The sequence below is a fragment of the Mesoplodon bidens genome (genome assembly GCF_964165515.1).
Source record: "Mesoplodon bidens genome assembly, chromosome: 6".
Taxonomy (NCBI): domain Eukaryota; kingdom Metazoa; phylum Chordata; class Mammalia; order Artiodactyla; family Ziphiidae; genus Mesoplodon; species Mesoplodon bidens.
In genome coordinates this window covers 17,367,292-17,387,499 of record NC_138162.1, presented here as the reverse complement: position 1 = coordinate 17,387,499, position 20,208 = coordinate 17,367,292, and the positions used below count along the sequence as shown (strand labels likewise).

The window sequence follows — 20,208 nt, the reverse complement described above, 5'->3', positions numbered from 1 at the left end:
ACTGTTGTGGCCTCTCCTGTTGTGGAGCACAGGCTCTGGACGCGCAAGCTCAGTGGCCATAGCTCACGGGCCCAGCCGCTCCGCGGCATGTGGGATCCTCCTGGACCAGGGCACGAACCCATGTCCACTGCATCGGCAGGTGGACTCTCAACCACTGTGCCACCAGGGAAGCCCTGTTTTGTTTTGATTTGTTTTGTTTTGTTTTTTGCGGTACGCGGGCCTCTCACTGCTGTGGCCCCTCCCGTTGCGGAGCACAGGCTCCGGACGTGCAGGCTCAGCGGCCATGGCTCACAGGCCCAGCCGCTCCGTGGCATGTGGGATCCTCCTAGACCGGGGCACGAACCTGTGTCCCCTGCATCGGCAGGCAGACTCTCAACCACTGCACCACCAGGCAAGCCCGGGAAGCCCTGTTTTTATTTTGTTTGTTTTGTTTTGTTTTGTTTTGATGTCTTGAATGGGAAATAGATCTAAAAATACAGAGTTCCTTACATTTAGGTCTTTAATCCATTTTGAGTTTATTTTTTGTATGGTGTTAGGAAGTGTTTCATTCTTTTACATGTAGCTGTCCAGTTTTCCCAGCACCACTTATTGAAGAGGCTGCCTTTTCTCCATTGTATATTTTTGCTTACTTTGTCAAAGATAAGGTGACCATATGTGTGTGGGTTTATCTCTGGGCTTTCTATCCTGTTCCATTGATCTGTATTTCTGTTTTTGTGCCAGTACCATACTGTCTTGATTTCTGTAGCTTTGTAGTATAGTCTGAAGTCAGGGAACCTGATTCCTCTAGCTCCATTTTTCTTTTTTAAGATTGCTTCGGCTATTTGGGATCTTTTGTGTTTCCATACAAATTGTAAAATTTTTTGTTCTAGTTCTGTGAAAAATGCCATTGGCAATTTGATAGGGATTGCACTGAATCTGCAGATTGCTTTGGGTAGTATAGTCATTTTCACAATGTTGATTCTTCCAATCCAAGAATGTGGTATATCTCTCCATCTGTTTGTGTTGTCTTTAATTTCTTTCATCAGTGTCTTATAGTTTTCTGCATATAGGTCTTTTGCATACTTAGGTAGTTTTATTCCTAGGTATTTTACTCTTTTTGTTGCAATGGTAAATGGGATTGTTTCCTTAATTTCTCTTTCTGATTTTTTGTTGTTAGTGTATAGGAATGCAAGAGATTACTGTGTATTAACTTTGTATCCTGCAACTTTACTAAATTCATTGATTCGCTCTAGTAGTTTTCTGGTGGCATCTTTGGGACTTTCTATGTATAGTATCATGTCATCTGCAGACAGTGACGGTTTTACTTATTCTTTTCCAGTTTGGATTCCTTTTATTTCTTTTTCTTCTCTGAGTGCCATGGCTAGGACTTCCAAAACTATGTTGAATAATAGTGGTGAGAGTGGGAACCCTTGTCTTGTTCCTGATCAAGAGGAAATGCTTTCAGTTTTTCACCACTGAGAATAATGTTTGCTGTGGGTTTGTCATATATACTAATCTCCAAAATATGCAAGCAGCTCATGCAGCTCAATATCAAAAAAAAAAACCCAATCAAAAAATGGGCAGAAGACCTAAATAGACATTTCTCCAAAGAAGACATACAGATGGCCAAGAAACACATAAAAAGATGCTCAACATCACTAATTATTAGAGAAATGCAAATCAAAACCACAATGAGGTATCACCTCACACTGGTGAGAATGGCCATCATCAAAAAATTTAGAAACAAGAAATGCTGGAGAGGGTGTGGAGAAAATGGAACACTCTTGCACTGTTGGTGGGAATGTAAATTGATACAGCCACTTTGGAGAACAGTATGGAGGTCCCTTAAAAAACTAAAAACAGAACTACCATATGACCCAGCAATCCCACTATTGGGCATATGCCCTGAGAAAAACATAATTCAAAAAGATTCATGTACTCCAATGTTCATTGCAGCACTAGAACAATAGCCAGGGCATGGAAGCAACCTAAATGTCCATCGAAAGATGAATGGATAAAGAAGATATAATATATATATATACATAATGGAATATTACTCGGCCATAAAAAGGAAAGAAATTGGGTCATTTGTAGTGATATGGATGAACCGAGAGTCTGTCATACAGAGTGAAGTAAATGAGAAAGAGAAAAATAAATATTGTATATTAATGCATATATATGGAATCTAGAAAAAATGTACTGATGAACCTATTTGCAGGGCAGGAAAAGAGATGCAGATGTAGAGAACTTGTGGACACAGGGAGGGAAGGGGGGGGTGGGATGTATTGAGAGAGTAGCACTGACATATATACACTGCCACGTGTAAAATAGATAGCTAGTGGGAAGCTGCTGTATAGCACAGGGAGCTCACCTGAGTGCTCTGTGATGATCTAGAGAGGTGAGATAGGTGTGGGTTGGGAGGGAGGCTCAAGAGGGAGGGGATATATACATATAGTTGATTCACTTTGTTCTACAGCAGAAACTAACACTACACAGTAATGCAATTATACTCCAATAAATTTTTTAAAAACAGAGAAATAAAGAAAAAAATAAAACTACAGAGTTCCCACTCCTTGTTGGATACTGTGACAACACTTGGAGGCTATCAAGGTGGAGGAGAGAGACCCTGCCTAAAAGTAGTGTTGCAGGATAACTAGACAGTTACTACAGACCATCATCAAGGTTGTGATGAAGATGAAACAGGGAGCTTTGGAGGCACAGAGCTGGGGCCCTTGTCTCCCCTGCAAAGTCAAGGTGGCCACATCTGAGCTGAACATTTAAGTACTAGGAAGCAGCAGCTAGGTGGAGTGGAGGGAAAAGAGGATTTAGATGACAGGAAAGGAATGGCTGTAAAGGAAAAAAAAAGAGAAACTGGGCCTTCAGGAAACAGCCATTTCATTTGGCTGGAGTGCTAATGAGAAAGGAAACGAGTAAAGATAAGGCTGAAAATATTTTTTGGCTCTCACATTCTACAATTTAGAAAATTGCCAAGCTGGCTGCTTTGCCATGTGCCACATGGCCACTGTGTGCCCTCACCCCTGCACCTACATTCTCTCTTGAGGCGGAAACTGCCACTGTTAATTGTTTCCATATTTCAAATGTGACACCAGCTCTAATCACTGGGCCCCTGGGCCTCCCTTCCAGCCTCTGCTTCCATGGCAGGCTGCATGCCCGGCACGTTAATGTTGCATTGGAGTCTCTTCACGAAACGGCCACCCCCGGAGCCTTCACACTCACCGGTCATGTCAGCACCTGTGTGAGGGCCAGGACTGGTCACTCTCTCCTTTCTCCATCCTGGCCCGAAGACTGTGGTGAGACTTCACCTGAAATATTACTCAAATGATTCAAACCTTCAAGAGCGCAGCCTTCAGAGATCTGGCAAATTAATTTTGCTCAGAGAGCACAGTGACATCTCTTACTAATAATTTCCATCCAGGTAGGATTTGTAAAGGTCCTAAGACCGTGTGTTCTTCAAAGTTCCTTGCATTTTTCTTTCCTTTTTTTCTACAAACATAACCATGAGGTGGGCACCTGATTCTTGATCTCACGTAGGAAAGCTGGTGCGTGAGCAGAATAGTAATAATAGCTAGCTTTTGGGCGTGTTTACCACGGCCAGGCTCTTGCATTTAACAACCACTTAATCCCAAGGATCCCAGTCTGATTCCCGGTGCATTAGCATCCCTGTTTTTCCGAAGACAAAGTAGCATCCTAGGGAAGGTGGAGTTAGGACTTGAACCCATGCACTCTGCTGTTGGTGTTCATGCACTTCACAGCTGGGCAAAAAGTACTCTTATTTTGATGTCTGGGTCACCAGCCTCTAGGGATCCCAGGAGGCAGATGTCAAGTAGTCTTTGACTCCTTTCCCTCTTTGGCTTCTCCTTGCAATGAGCTGTTAAGTTTCCTTGCTCTCGTTCCATAGGACTCCCTTATCTTCACTCTCACTTCTAATGCCCTTGTTCAGACATAACCATATAGACTAAATGTAACAGCCCCCTAATAAATTGCTTGCCTTCTGCCTTGGGCCCTCAGACTCACCTTCTACACTGTGGTCAGTCTGTCCACAGATCTGTATTGAACGCTGACTGTGTACTGGAGACTCCACAAGAACAAGACAGCTACAATCTTAGTTCTTAGGGGTTTAAAGTAGCATTATCAGGGGTATTGTTTCCCAAGTCTCAACTATGTGCCGAGTCCTTGTCAAGTGCTTCATATACAATCATTTGACTGCCCTTTGTGGTGGTTTACTGTTATCATCCCCCTTTCAAAGATGAGTAAACAAGGGCTTAGAAATTAAATAACTAGCTCAATGCTTCATGACTAGGAAATATCAGAGCCAGGTATTGAACCCAGGGAGTGTGAATCTACAGCTCAGACTCTTAACCAAATTAGACATCAAATAAGCAATTGTGAATGTGCTAAGTGCAAAAAAGAAAAGTTCAGGATTGTTTAAGAGGGAGACTAACTTAGACTAGGAGAGAGTGATGAAGATGATGATGTCAATAAAAACAAGTATTACCCAGTGTTTAGTGCTTGCCAAACATTCTACTAAATACTAGAGAGATATTATCTCATTTAAATTTCCTAAGAGGGAGCTATTAATATTATGTCCAGGGCTTCCCTTGTGGCGCAGTGGTTGAGAGTCCACCTGCCGATGCAGGGGACACGGGTTTGAGCCCCGGTCCGGGAAGACCCCACATGCCGCGGAGCGGCTGGGCCCGTGAGCCATGGCCACTGGGCCTGCGCGTCCGGAGCCTGTGCTCCGCAACGGGAGAGGCCACAACAGTGAGAGGCCCACGTACCGCAAAAAAACAGAAAAAAAAATTATGTCCACTCCACCGGAGGGTTAAGTAACATTTGTAATATCAAATTACTATTAGTAAGTCATGGAACCAGCAGTTGAGCCCAGATACATCGGACTCTACAGCCCAAACTCTGAGTTGCCATACTGCATTGTCTTTTAAGCAGCTACCTTACTTATACTCCCTTGCTTAAAACCCTTTAGCGGGGGCTTCCCTGGTGGCGCAGTGGTTGAGAGTCTGCCTGCTAATGCAGGGGACATGGATTCGAGCCCTGGTCTGGGAGGATCCCACATGCTGCGGAGCAACTAGGCCTGTGAGCCACAACTACTGAGCCTGCGCGTCTGGAGCCTGTGCTCCGCAACAAGAGAGGCCGCGATAGTGAGAGGCCTGCGCCCCACGATGAAGAGTGATCCCCGCTTGCCGCAACTAGAGAAAGCCCTCACACAGAAACGAAGACCCAACACAGCAAAAATAAATTAATTAATTAATAAACTCCTACCCCCAACATCTTCTTTAAAAAAAAAAAAACCTTTAGCGGCTCTGTGACCCCCGACCACCTCCACGGTAAAAGCCCAACACAGAGACCCTTGCTCTTCTCGTCTGCTCCTGCTTTTAGTCCCCTTCAAGCCCCCCAGAGCTGTAGACGCTCTGGATGCTATCTGCTCCTGCCACACCTTTGCTCTTAGTGTCCCTTCTGCCTGGAAGGTCATCCTTCTTGCCTTCACTCTCTCTCATCATCTCCAACAAAGCATAGAGTCTCACTTCCAATCCCTGTCCATCCAGCTTCCTCCGATGGGACAAATCCAAGGCAAATTAAAGCCTCTAGCTCCTTGAAGCTTTACCCAGATCTGTCCAGTGGAAAATACCAGGCTTCCCTGGCAATCTTGCTGACTCTTTTTTTCTTTTTTTTTGAATTTTATTTATTTTTTATACAGCGGGTTCTTATTAGTCATCCATTTTATACACATCAGTGTATACACGTCAATCCCAATCGCACAATTCATCCCACCACCACCGCCCACCCCCCACGGCTTTCCCCCCTTGGTGTCCATACGTTTGTCATCTACAACTGTGTCTCTATTTCTGCCTTTGCTGACTCTTAACTATATGCCCCTCCTGGTCCAGATTATGATCTGCCTTCTAGTGTTGTCTTTTGCTTTATAGCTATCCAATCACTTTAAATAACAAGTGCAATCCCTTTGAGGGCATGCTTAGCATTTACTGAGCACCTGTTATAGGCTATTTTCATACCGCTTTCTATTTCAACCTCATCAACGCCCTGTGAAATAGAGGCAAAGAGCTGTACTTTTATAGATGGTGAAATTGATGGTTCAGAGAAGTGAGGTGACTCATCCAAGATCCATAGTTAGTAAGTGGAGGAGTGCAGATTCGTACTGGAGTTTTTCTGCTTCTAAATCTCCTGTTCTTTCCCCTACCTCACACTCCCTTAGTGCAGGTAAGTATCTGAGTGAGTCCTAGAGCATGAGTCCTGGCACTGAGCAGACACTCAGCAGTGTCAGCTGACGGTCTTGATGGATGGATTCACTGATAAAGTCCAAATGAGAATCAGGGTGAAAGCAGGGGAGGGACGACATGGAAAGTTCAGGGGTGGTCCAGGCTCTGGGAATAATTCCAAGTAAGGGTGAGATGCCCAGGGACTTTAGCAGAGCTCCAGGAAGTTGCCAACAGCAGCCAAAAACAAAAAAAACAAGGATGTGCAGCTGCAGATATATTTGGGTTAGATAACTCAGAGGCGTGGCTAGGGAGGAAAGCCAAACAGCAAGGCTCTGCTGGGCACCACAGGCCGGGAGTGGGGAGGGGGAAGGGGGCAGGAATGAGCAGGGGGAGGTAGAGAAGCAGGAGGGATACACAGGTTTTAATTATTCCTCCCATCTCATCATTTCCTTCTGAATATGATGCATCCTCCCCCTCCCAGGCCCTTGCTGGCATCTGAGATGTTCAAGGTCCCTCAGCAGCTGAAGCTGGGGGTTAAAGACTGAGAGGCATCTTTCCCACCATGGCCCAGCTCCCCACCACTTTCTGTTTCATCCCAGCAGCCCCGGGAGCCTGCGGTCCCTGCACAAGCTTGGCTGTGATCCTTCTAAGCATTCTTCAAATGGCAACTTGTGGGCTGTGAAAGGTTTGCTCAGCTGCCTCTGCTCCCAAGATCCTCGCTCAGGGGCTGCCTAGCCACAGACTGTCCCAAACAAGAGTCAGAAAGCAGAGGACTGAGGATGCTAATGGAATGACTGAATAAATGGCACGAACCCATGTCCACTGCATCGGCAGGTGGACTCTCAACCACTGTGCCACCAGGGAAGCCCTGTTTTGTTTTGTTTTGTTCTGTTTTTTGCGGTACGCGGGCCTCTCACTGTTGTGGCCTCTCCCGTTGCGGAGCACAGGCTCCGGACGCGCAGGCTCAGTGGCCATGGCTCACGGGCCCAGCCGCTCCGCGGCATGTGGGGTCTTCCCGGACCGGGGCTCAAACCCGTGTCCCCTGCATCGGCAGGTGGACTCTCAACCACTGCGCCACAAGGGAAGCCCTGGACATAATATTAATAGCTCCCTCTTAGGAAATTTAAATGAGATAATATCTCTCTAGTATTTAGTAGAATGTTTGGCAAGCACTAAACACTGGGTAATACTTGTTTTTATTGACATCATCATCTTCATCACTCTCTCCTAGTCTAAGTTAGTCTCCCTCTTAAACAATCCTGAACTTTTCTTTTTTGCACTTAGCACATTCACAATTGCTTATTTGATGTCTAATTTGGTTAAGAGTCTGAGCTGTAGATTCACACTCCCTGGGTTCAATACCTGGCTCTGATATTTCCTAGTCATGAAGCATTGAGCTAGTTATTTAATTTCTAAGCCCTTGTTTACTCATCTTTGAAAGGGGGATGATAACAGTAAACCACCACAAAGGGCAGTCAAATGATTGTATATGAAGCACTTGACAAGGACTCGGCACATAGTTGAGACTTGGGAAACAATACCCCTGATAATGCTACTTTAAACCCCTAAGAGCTAAGATTGTAGCTGTCTTGTTCTTGTGGAGTCTCCAGTACACAGTCAGCGTTCAATACAGATCTGTGGACAGACTGACCACAGTGTAGAAGGTGAGTCTGAGGGCCCAAGGCAGAAGGCAAGCAATTTATTAGGGGGCTGTTACATTTAGTAACATTTAGTCTATATGGTTTGTGACTAAGCGGTCACCTTCAGTGTGGTGTAACTTTCACTTCTAAGAATTGAAAATACTCCTCCCATGTATTCAAATCACTGCAGACTTGCTCTGAAGTCACTTATGAACCTCATTCCTTATTAACAGCACAGCCACACACTAGCTCACTCTCTTGGGTTGAAAGACATAAAGTAGGGGTGCAAGCAAATAGATGTGGAATTAAATGAGGTAATGCTTTGCAAAGCACTCAGCACGGGGCCTGGCACGTAGCAATGTTCTGTAAATGTTACCAATTCTGTAAATGTTACCAATTCACAGCGTTGTTATTATCACAATTACCAGGAGGCTTGAGCAGCAGGGTCTATAGGGATGTGGTGAAAAGTGTCCATGACCCCTCTGGAAAGCCTGTGTCATCCTCACCCACCTCCAGGGAAGCACCAGTGGCTCTAAGACCCAACTCAGGTAGCACCTCCTTAAGACATCCTCTCCTTAGCACCACCCCCATCTCCAGCTTGGGGTACTTGGCTGCTCCTCCCCTATTTTCCCATAGCACGCACTGCAAACCCCATTAAGACTCTTACCACACTGTGTTTCCTATTTCATCTGCTTGGTAGTGTCTTACTACCACCAAACTGGGGGAGGCCAGAGATACTGTTTTATCCATCTCTGCATCCCTGAGCAACGAAGCATGCCACAGAGAAGGCGATGTGCTATCTTTGCTGACCACAGGAAGGAGGGAGGAAGGAAGGGAAGTAACAGGCACTATATATGAATCAAGAAGTGGTGATGGGCTTCCCTGGTGGCGCAGTGGTTGAGAGTCCGCCTGCCGATGCAGCGGACACGGGTTCGTGCCCCGGTCTGGGAAGATCCCATATGCCGCGGAGCGGCTGGGCCCGTGAGCCATGGCCGCTGAGCCTGTGCGTCCGGAGCCTGTGCTCCGCAGCAGGAGAGGCCACAACAGTGAGAGGCCCACGTACCGCAAACAAACAAACAAACAAACAAAAAAACCTGGTGATATTATTAATGAATTTTTAACTATTTAATTTCTTCCTTGGGGCCAAGCTAAGCCTCTCTAAAATTGTACCTTCTTCTTACCTGGCCATACCCACTAAGACCTCTTCTCAACCTCTTTGTCTTCAAAAATAATAAAACACTGAACAAACAGAAAGGGAAAAGCACAATGTTCTCATCATCAGAGCTATTCTCACAGCTGGCCGAGTGCATGCACACTCATCAGCCCCACTCACACTCACTTGAGGCAAGGAGTATCAACACTGCTTTTGGAAAGAAAAGTGATAAATGGGGGGTGAATTAATATTACCAAGGTCAGAAAACTAGAAATCAGAAGAACTGGGAGTAGAACTCACATCCGCTGGGTCACAGAGCAGTGCACCTAACCTCTGTACCACGTGACCTTCTCTATCCCAGCACTGCACCACTGCCGCAACCCTACACCACTCTGCAAACAACAAGCCAACAAATGATGGAACATCTAACTCCATAGTCCTGAGCTCCATCCCATCAAAGCTCCCACCTGCCATTCTCTCCTCCTAGTCAAAAAGTCAAAGTGGGCTTCTCCTCACAACAGCAGAATTATTAACAAGAATAAATTAAACTCCCCTACCCCCTGCAACCATCCTCTGCCTCTAGTTCCTACTAAAATATTTTTGGACTTGATCTGCTATCAAAACACAGAAATTAGTCTCCAAATTTGGATGTCAAACTCAGTTATACCTTTTGTTAAGAAGGGGAATTAGTAACAATTCATCCTGGGAGGAAGCCAAGTTAACATCGTAGCACAAAGTGCCATTAAAAATCGCGACTGAAATGGCTGTTGTGATATCTTTAAAAGCTTGAACATGTTCAGGTGCTTAGAATGGTTTTCCAGGGTTTGTTCTCCCCTCAAGCCCCTTGTCACTTTTAACCTGGGGATCAGTTACTATCTAAGGAAGCTTGAAGCATTTTTTCCTTCCATGGTTTTGTGGACTTAGACTTTTCTAATGAAGAGATTTGAGGGGAAAACAACAACAACAACAACAGAATCCACTCTAGGGGCTCTCCACAGCTCCCAGCACCAGCTCCAGGTCATTGCTTAGCAAGCTGCCCATTAAGTACAAGAAGAGGGAGAAGGGAAAAACTTTTCACAGTTTATAATTATATTACCAGTTTCATCACAGATCTCATTTTAATTCTGACTGAAACCTAGGCTTGCCTTCTCCTGCACTCTCTCACGTATAGTTATTAAATCTGGGCTGGAGTTCAACCTATTCTTCCTGATTTCAGCATATTAATATGGTTTATTGGTATTTCACTGCCACCTCCCCCCTGGGTGTACTGAATCTCAGCTCAATTTATATTTTCCCCTCTTCCTGGGCTCTGGGATAAGGCTTGTTTCATTTTGGTGTTGGAGGGGGAGAGATGTGAGTTTGATTATCTTTGGGGATGGGAACAAAAACCTTGGGAAGTGAAGTCAGTCATAAGAAGAGGAGGCAGCCTCAGATTTCTCGCACCGTCATTCCCCAGAAGGTATCTTCTTAGGGCATCTGCACCCACCTGCCTGCCCTTTCTCCCTTCATTCATTTCACAGTCATAATTTATTATATGTCTACTGAGTCAGAACCTTCGCTAGGCTTCACAATTGTTTAGGGCATGAATAAACTGTGGCTTTGCTCTTGAGGAAATTTCAGACTAGCAATTAAAATCGCTTTATTTATTTATTTATTTATTTTCATTCAACCAAAGCTTTGGGGGCACTCTGGTTTTGGGTGCTGTCCCAGGTGCTGAATATAATGTTCCAAACAAACAAATATGATGCCTATCCTTAAGGAGCTCGCAACCTAGTGGGAGAGCTCACATTAACTAGATAAGACTATAATTACAAATAGGAATGAGTGCAATCAAGGAATAGAGCAGGGCTCAAGGAGAAAGAATAGTTATGGGCCCAAGAGAGATTGGGAAATGAAAAGGGAGGTCAGCCACTGTAGGGTAAATGGAATTTGTACCGAAGAAACTGAGGAAATGGGGAGAAATTTTCCGAGAGTAAGAAAGACATGTGCAGAGGCCCTGAGGCAGGAGACAGCCAAGGATATTTAAGAAAACAATGTAGAGAAACTGGTATAAGGTGAGGTTAGAGAGGCAGGCAGGGGCCTGATCTTGCTGGGACTTAAAGGCCATGTTAAAGAGTTCAATCTTTATAATAAGTACAATAAGAAGTATTTGAACAGTTTTATGGGAGGATGCAACATGGTGAAATTTTTCATTTTAAAAGATTGCTCTGTTTGCAATGTCAAGGAAAGCCTGGAGAGGCGCTTGATTTAATGCAGGAGGCCAGTTATTCGGACTATGTCAGTTGTTCCAGTGACACATACATAACAATAACAGTGATGGAAATTAGACTGTGGGGTTATTAGAAAGATACAAATACAGTTCTATGTAATTTTCAAGGAAGGAGAGATTATTTCTGTTGGGCGTTTCCTTTGAAGAAGTTTTGGGGTTTTTGGTGAAGAAGGTTTTCTGGAGAAAGGAGAAAATTAAGTGAGGTCTTAGACATGGGTAGGATTGCAATACATAGAAATGAGGTAATCCAAAGCCAGGCAGTCTATCTGTCTAAATAGTATTAAGTGCATGCAAAGGAGTTAAGAATGGAAAAGGGAGAGGTCATACTGTGGAGCACTTCTATACCCGAACATGTTCCACGGTGCTCAGAAGTCTGAAATAAAAACTGAACACTTTAAAACAAAGCTCCGGATGATTCCAGATAGCAAGATGTCCAAGAAACTACTCGCTTTAGGCAAGTTGCCTGGTGGTTTGTGACTAAGCGGTCACCTTCAGTGTGGTGTAACTTTCACTTCTAAGAATTGAAAATACTCCTCCCATGTATTCAAATCACTGCAGACTTGCTCTGAAGTCACTTATGAACCTCATTCCTTATTAACAGCACAGCCACACACTAGCTCACTCTCTTGGGTTGAAAGACATAAAGTAGGGGTGCAAGCAAATAGATGTAGAACAAGATTCATTGTATATAATTTTGTGTTCAAAAGCAGCTACACATGTGGCATATTAATGAATCAGGCCATCCTAATGATGAACATTTCCACTTGAGGATTTCATAGGCTGGTAAGGAATCCATAATCCCCAATTCCTCAGTCATAGGGAATAGAGAAGACTTGAATACACCTTAGTCCAACCCAAAAGTCAAGGCTAACACATTAACTTGACCGTAACAAACAGATATTTTGGCATAGATATTTATGCAATGAGCATATCAACATAAAAGAACACAGTCTGTGATTGGGTAGGGGGGTGTATTTAGTCAAGAGACATCACTGGCCATAACCCATTCCTGGGTCTCACTCCATTTCTGAGCCTAGGCAAAGAATGGGTGATACTCAGGGATGAGGAAGTAAAGAATAAACAAACATACTCTAAAGGTCCTAAAAATTTAAGTGTTTTAAAAATTTATAGTCTGATAAAATGGCTCTGATTCAAAATATTTTGTACCCTAGCCAAACACATTCCTTCACTTTTCTTCTATGGCTTCACAGAAATAAATGTGGTCATCTATTTTCAGGAAATTCCCTATGATGGGGAACTCATTACCTTGCAAGGACCCCCTTCCAATATTAAAAAAGTAGTATCACAACTACTAACATGTATATGATTTATTGAGCCATTACTAGGTCTCAGGTACTGAGCTGAAAGCCTTATGAGCATTATTTCATTTATTCTTCACAACAGCTGTAGGAGATACGTACTGCTATAATCCCCCACTTTATAGATGAGACTAAAGCTTATAAAGTGAAGACATTTTCAGGTTAAGACTCAATCTTCTCCCATCTCTGACCACCCTCCTCACCCATATAGCTCTAATTTTGCTTCCTGGGGACTTCCAGAACAAGCCTGCTCCCTTTTCAAGGCAAATGATAATTATCATGGTCAATTTTGTGGAAGCATGGGACACGGAAAAAACTTGGATGAGAGGTTCAGGTAGTCTTGGGTTTTCATACCTTGCTTCACTTCTGTGTGTTAATCTGGCCAAATCACTTAACATTTCCAAAAACTACCTTCTATTTATGCAAAAAGAGGATGCTAAATCCTGCCTCAGAGTTCTGATATGAGAATTACATTAGTAACTCCATGTAAAGTGTTTTGAACACTGCCATATTCATAACAGATATGCTCAATAATTCTAAGCTCACTTTTTGTCTAAGTTCCTTCAACTCTTCTTATAGAATGATTTTCCTCCACCCTTTCCTTAAGGGATTATTAGGTATTGACAATGTTTTTCCAATCCCTTGGCTGCAATTCCTTTATTTTGGATGCCTTCCAATATATCACTGACCTTCTGTGCTTCTTAAAGCACAACTACCAGAACAAAATGGAACAGAGAACTCTAGGTATAGTGTTGTCTATCTACACTGGAGTGGAACCATATCACCCATTTCATCTAGACAGCTTATTCCTTTAAATGTTGTCTCTTCTACTGGCTTACTTTAGGGCCAGGATATTTGGTGAATATGTCCTGACATATTATACAATGGGAGCCTCGAGGGACGAAGAAACTAACATCTCAACTCATATGAGCTTTTGATGTTAACCAATAACCATTCATCAATAATGCTACCTATAGGGCAATTTGGGTGAAGCCCAAATCCATGTGATGAGAGCTGCCTTGTTATAAAACTCACATTGGACCATTCACATGGTATTCAGTGCTATGGGCCATCACTGGAATTGTACCATAAGGCAGCTCCATTAATATGGCATTGATCAAGTCTAAGATGGAAGAAACGAAAGCCCCTTATCAGGGCTCCAAGAGATCGCAAGGAGTTGATAATGTGTTAGATGAAAGCAAAGTAACACTTAAAGAGATACTGATGCAGCTCTCAAACTTCTGTTAAGGGATCACCTCAAGTTCTTGTTGAGAATATTAATACTTGGGCTCTACTCCTAGAAAATGTGATTCACTAGTTCTGGGGATCATGAGCCCAGATAACCCAAATGAAGGTCACTTATAGGCCTCAGATGAAAAACAAGTGCCAACTTCAGTAAATTTGGACACAAACCTAGTCTATCTCTTCACTATGTGCTTAGCAGAGCAAAAAGCCACCAGTGGCCTTGAGAAGGCACAGACAAAGAAGAGATGATATTTGCCAAGGGCTTGGATGGTGACCCTGTTAGTATTTATTGTTCTTACCAGCTGAGCTCTGGACAAGTACTATATCATGCTGACCTTTTTCTTGTAATGGGCAGCACACATCAAGTACAACTATGCTGTAACACAAGTGCAAAATTCATTTTCTTCCTGAAGACCGAACCCATTACTCAGCCATCTCCAATACTTCAGCACCACAGACAGCCCAATGCACAAGGCTGGCTGAGAGCTCTGTCTGCTAAGAAAGGGCTAGCAGCTTAGCAGCTTAAGCTTCATGGGGGAAGGTAAGAAAGGTGAGAGCTGCCTTGGCCATGGTCCTTGGGTGGCCTTGTCTCAATCGACTCTCTCCCATTTGACAGGGGTTTCTCTCATCCTGATAAGCCCCATTATGACGGTACTGCTGTTTATAACTCAGCCAGTGGCCTTAGGTGGGGGCCTATATTTTGATCTGGCTGTATAATATATGTAAAAAAAAAATTAATTGCACACATGCAATCTGCATTCTTTATTTATTCTATATCTCAATGCATTTATAAATATTAACGCCAAGTGATGATAAGGGTTCAAGAAAATAGGCACCATCGTCATCATTTCCCCTCTTGCCTCCCTGCATAGCACTCTCATATCTCCAGAAATCAGAGCTAGAGACCCCACTAAGTCCAACCCATATGATTTTTTCTTTGTCACATCATGTTCCACCCCCATGGAAAGCAAGACTCTACTGCTTTTCAAGTCCTGGTTTCCTTATCTGTCAAATAGGGATAATAAAGATCACTTTGGAGACCTGTTGGGAGAATGGAATGAGCAATGCACAGAAATTATCCACCCACGAGAGGCACTGGGATTGTGCTGTGGAAGGTCTGCTTGCCTAGAACTATTAGAGAGCTGTCCACCTGACTTCAAGTGTTGGTTGCGTTCTGGATTCCTGAAGATCCCCAGAAGATGGAGGACCTTCAAGTGTTAATGTCTTCCATTGGGAAGACATTACAAGACTTCCATGGGCCAGGGGTTGGGGGGCATATAATGGACTCCCTGTTCCATTTTCCTGAGAATAGCTACTCACATCTATATAATTTCTTATACTTTCTTGTTTGACCATAGTCTAGCTTCTGATGTCTCTTCCTTTATGGGTCATTTTAGGAATAAGAGTAATAAAAGCTGTTATTTATTAAGCAATCCCAGTGTTTTAGATTCTGTTAGTATTTTATACATATTATGTCATTCAATCTTTTCAAAATAATCCCCATTTTACAGATGAGAAAAATGAGACTTACACAAACATGTCCCATTTCAGAGGGTACATTCCTTACAAAGATATTATAGCATGTAGGGAAAGAGGGTTCCATTATGCCTTGAGACTGACACACTTTGGGTTAGGTCCTCCTAACTATGTGTACCATATTTGCTAAATTGTGTCTCTAATCTTGTATATTCCATGGTTATTTCCAATTTTTTTTACTTCTATGAATCCTCTGCCTTAGTTTTCCTTCACTCAGTCTCCCCTTTCTGCTTAGACATCTGGTAGAAGAATCCCACAGAACTTTTCATAATTCTGCTTTAATTTAGGCCCTATTCATTCATTCAACACATATTTATTGAGCATCCATCACAGGCCATGCAGTATGTTTGTCACCAGGGATATTCTTGCCTCACAGACATTCCAGTCTAAAGGCAGAAGCAGACAAGTCTACATGTAGTTATAAAGCTTTAAGTTTATGACAGAGATCAGAATAAGAATTATCGGGAAAGGGCACCTTTTAATTTACCACATTTTTGTCTATCCTTTGAAGCCACCACAGTAGTTTTACAGTTTTCTTGGGTAATCCTTTGATTTTGTTATTTCCCACCTACATGTTATCTAAAAATCTGATAAATACGGAATTGTAGGCTTCACAATAATCCTAGGAGATAGGTATTATTATCATTCCCATTTTATAGACGCAGAGATTGAGACTCAGAGAGGTAAATAATTCACTTGGCTACAGAAGTGGCAGGTAATAGGGCAAGTATTTGAATTTTGTTTGTATTATTCTATAGTCTCTGATCTCAGCCATTAAACTGTTTATCATGACCCTGACCAAGTTACTTAGCCTCTTAGGAGCTCCATTTCTACATGCGTGAAAATAAGTGTTCAAAATGTGGATGTCTCTAAGACCTAACATTCTACAATTAATGAATAGTGACTGGTGGTGATAAAAAGTAAGTTCACATGCCTCCAACAATGGTCAAAATTTGCCCTATTGGTTTTCATCACTCTTACTCTCCCATCCCATGTTCCAGCCACACCCAGGTTCTGGCAATTTTTCCAGTCCCAAGCTCCATGAGCCTATGTGCCTAGCTACTTCAGTAAATTTTGTTCCTTCTACTTCTGCTATGCTTCTGCCATTTCATATTCCCATATTTTCCTGTCTTATGTGCACATACGATTTGATAGGGATGAACCAAAAGTCTTCTGCTTCGGTCAAAAAATCAACTGAGTGCATATAAGATGAGAAATACTAAACTTACTTGCAGTTCAATTGAAAAATAGAAATAAAAATTAGAATATAAAATTAGCTAGTGATTATAACAGGAAAGAAATAGACTCACAGATATAGAGAACAAACTTGTGTTTACCAGAGGGGAAAGGGAAGGTGGGAGGGGCAACACTGGGGTAGGGGATTAAGAGGTACAAACTACTACATATAAAATAAATAAGCTACAAGGATATATAGTATGACACAGGAAATATAGCCAGTATTTTATAATAACTATAAATGGAATATAGTCTTTAAAACTTGTGCAAAATATATTGTACACCTGAAACTTACATAATATGGCACATCAACTATACCTCAATAAAAATATAATTAAAAAAAATTAAAGTAGGGGCTAGTTCACTATGGTGTAGGAGTAAACACAGGATGCTTTAGTATAAGTCTAGGAGAGAAAGGAGGTGGAAGTGCCACTCTGCACAGAACATACTGAAGGGATTGGTGCTAAGTTGTGAACATTGTAACTTAAAAAATTAGAGATAAAATTGAGTTGCATTAAAATATGGCTGACAAAACCAATTAAAAAAAACAAATGAGAGGATTTATGGATTAAGAAGTATCGGTGTTTTTTTTTCTTTTCTTAGAGATGCTTAAGAATAAAGAATTTTTAAGAGCATGACCTGACATATATATTTTCTGTGATTTTTTTTTTTTTTAATGTGGGCGCAGGACCATACACAAAGTCTGGAAGTCAGTAACCAAAAGCACCAACAGTGGTTCGCCTATCTGCAGTATCTATTTTCTCACAGAAAGTTGTGACCATCTTGAATTCTTAGAAACAGCATGGAGCCTTCCAAATCACTTGTTCATGAAGAATCACCAACTTTCCCATTATGATCTAATTTTCTTTTGAAAAAGACTTTAAAATCCATGAAAACTTAGATTTTGGTCCTAGCATTTAAAACACATCCTAAAAAAAATAAAATAAAATAAAATAAAATATGGCTGACAAATATAAAGGATCTCAAAAACATCTGATACAGGGCTTCCCTGGTGGCACAGTGGTTGAGAGTCTGCCTGCCAATGCAGGGGAACCGTGCCCCGGTCCGGGAAGATCCTACATGCCACGGAGCGGCTGGGCCCGTGAGCCGTGGCCACTGAGCCTGCCCGTCCGGAGCCTGTGCTCCGCAACAGGAGAGGCCACAACAGTGAGAGGCTCACATACGGCAAAAAAAAAAAAAAAAAAGGAAAGAAAAACATCTGATACATATCCAATGGGAAAAAGATTTTAAAAAATAACAATGGTACTAATATGGTGCTAGAAGAGTGGTTATCCCTGGGAAGGGATTCACTGGGAGGGGGCATAAGGAAGCTGAAGGTGCTGGAAATGTTTTATGTTTGATCTGGGTGAACTCATGTGAAAATTCATTAAGCTGCATACTTAATATTTCTTCTTTATTATATTTATGATAACTTTCAATACATTTAAAAATAATAATACTAATAAGGACTTACTGTATAACACAGGGAATTCTACTCAATATTCTGTAATAACCTATATGTGAAAAGAATCTGAAAAAAGAATGAGCATGTGCGTATATATATATAATGTATATATGTATCACTTTGTTGTACACCTGAAACTAACACAGCTTTGTAAATCAACTGTACTCCAATAAAAACTAATAATAAAAAAGAAGATGCGGGGCTTCCCTGGTGGCGCAGTGGTTGAGAGTCCGCCTGCCAATGCAGGGGACACGGGTTCGTGCCCCGGTCTGGGAAGATCCCACATGCCGCGGAGCGGCTGGGCCCGTGAGCCATGGCCACTGAGCATGCGCATCCGGAGCCTGTGCTCTGCAAAGGGAGAGGCCATAGCAGTGACAGGCCCGCGTACCAAAAAAAAAAAAAAAAAAAAAAAAAGAAGATGCGGTACATATATACAATGGAATACTACCCAGCCATAAAAAAGAAGGAAATAATGCCATTTGTAGCAATATGAATGCAACTAGAGATGATCACACTAAGTGAAGTAAGTCAGAAAGAAAAATACAAACATCATAATGCTATCACTTATATGTGGAATCTGAAATATGGCACAAATGAACCTATCTACAAAACATAAACAGACTGATGGACATAGAGAACAGACTGGTGGTTGCCAAGGGAGAGGGGGGAGGGGAGGGATGGAATGGGAGGTTGGGGTTAGCAGTTGTAAGCTATTATACACAGAATGGATAAACAACCAGGTCCTACCATATATCACAGGAAACTAAATTCAATATCCTAAGATAAACCGTAATGGAAAAGAATACAAAAATGTATATATATGTATAACCGAATCACTTTGCTGCACAGCAGAAATTAGCACAACATTGTAAATCAACTACACTTCAATAAAAAAAAATTCTTCCCCCAAATGGATACATTTCTGTTATAGAGAAACATGATTTTTTGTAATGTATGTAAAGGAAAAGTTATAATATATGTAAATTGTAAAAATAAATAAATAAATAATAATGCCAAGAATTTGGGGAAATACATCGCATTCTGCTGGAGTATATAAACTGGAACAATTTTCTGGAGGGCACTTTAGCAATAGATATCAAGCACCTTAATCAACTTCTTGGACCATGCTTTGCGAATGAGTACAGCAACTATAGTGTCTCATTAATTCAAACTAATTGGGTGAGGAGTAAATGGTAGGATATAACATGCTTGTAAAGGACATTTACAGCAAATGAGATAGGAGTATAATCCAGGACACTTAGGAAGTTCCAACAAAGCTCATACAGTCTTCTTTGTTGTATTTTTTAAATAGGAAAACTATTTTGGGGGGCAGGGCGGTATTTTTAGTTAGGCATAGGATGCACACGCATGATAAGAAAACAGTAGGTTCTCTGAAGTAGCTCAATCTTTCTGCACGCACATTTGAATTCTTTCTTTATTAACAAACCTTACCCTTGCCCATGGAATAAAAGCAGTCTTTAGTTCCATTCAAATAATCCAGGATTTTCAAAGATAAGGACCTCTTTTAAGTTCTTTGAATGCTCTCTCTCTTTTTTAGTAATATAATTCTGAGGTTGGGCCACGCATGGGGAACATTGGAGCACACAGGGGTGCAAGGTGCCGAGTAGATGTGGGGCATCTCCGACACTCAGCTCTTACCGTCTGCAATGAAGTGCTCGGGCACATGCAGAGTCACCTTCACAGTGAGTGGACAGGACATCTGACTGCCACACACCATGGCCAGGATGCAGGAGCTCACAGCGATCAGCATCAGGGCCGTCTTGTTCACTGGGCTTTTCAGCAAACCTAGTGACATAAACACACACAGAGATACATAGGTCCATGAGGTGAGGAAACAGGAATAGCATGGAATTTGGGAATTCTGTTGTTTTCCAAATGAGAAGCTGGAAAAAGAAACCACATTTTCCAACCTCTGTGCTTGTAGTGACAGCTCGGTTGTCCCCTGTTGGGTCTTTGTTTAACTCTCTGCAAAATAGGCTTATTATCCCTTTTGGTATAGATGAAAAGAAACAAACTTCCTCAAAATTGTGGCAATTCTTACTCTTCCCTTCTCAATTAGGTTGGTCATTTTTGATAATATTTAGATGATAC

The 20,208-nt window shown here is 42.2% G+C and overlaps 1 protein-coding gene across 3 annotated transcripts in view; it reads right to left on the bottom strand.

Annotated features, from left to right (window-relative positions):
• Positions 1 to 20,208, bottom strand: part of ASTN2 (astrotactin 2) — a gene marked incomplete at its 5' end in the record, with an annotated part of 938,059 nt that overhangs the window by 542,599 nt on the left and 375,252 nt on the right. For all 3 annotated transcript variants that reach the window (XM_081237083.1, XM_081237081.1, XM_081237082.1), the window contains one exon: positions 19,756 to 19,902. In XM_081237083.1, the coding sequence (XP_081093209.1) occupies positions 19,756 to 19,902 (147 nt within the window). The remainder of the gene's footprint in view (positions 1 to 19,755; positions 19,903 to 20,208) is intronic.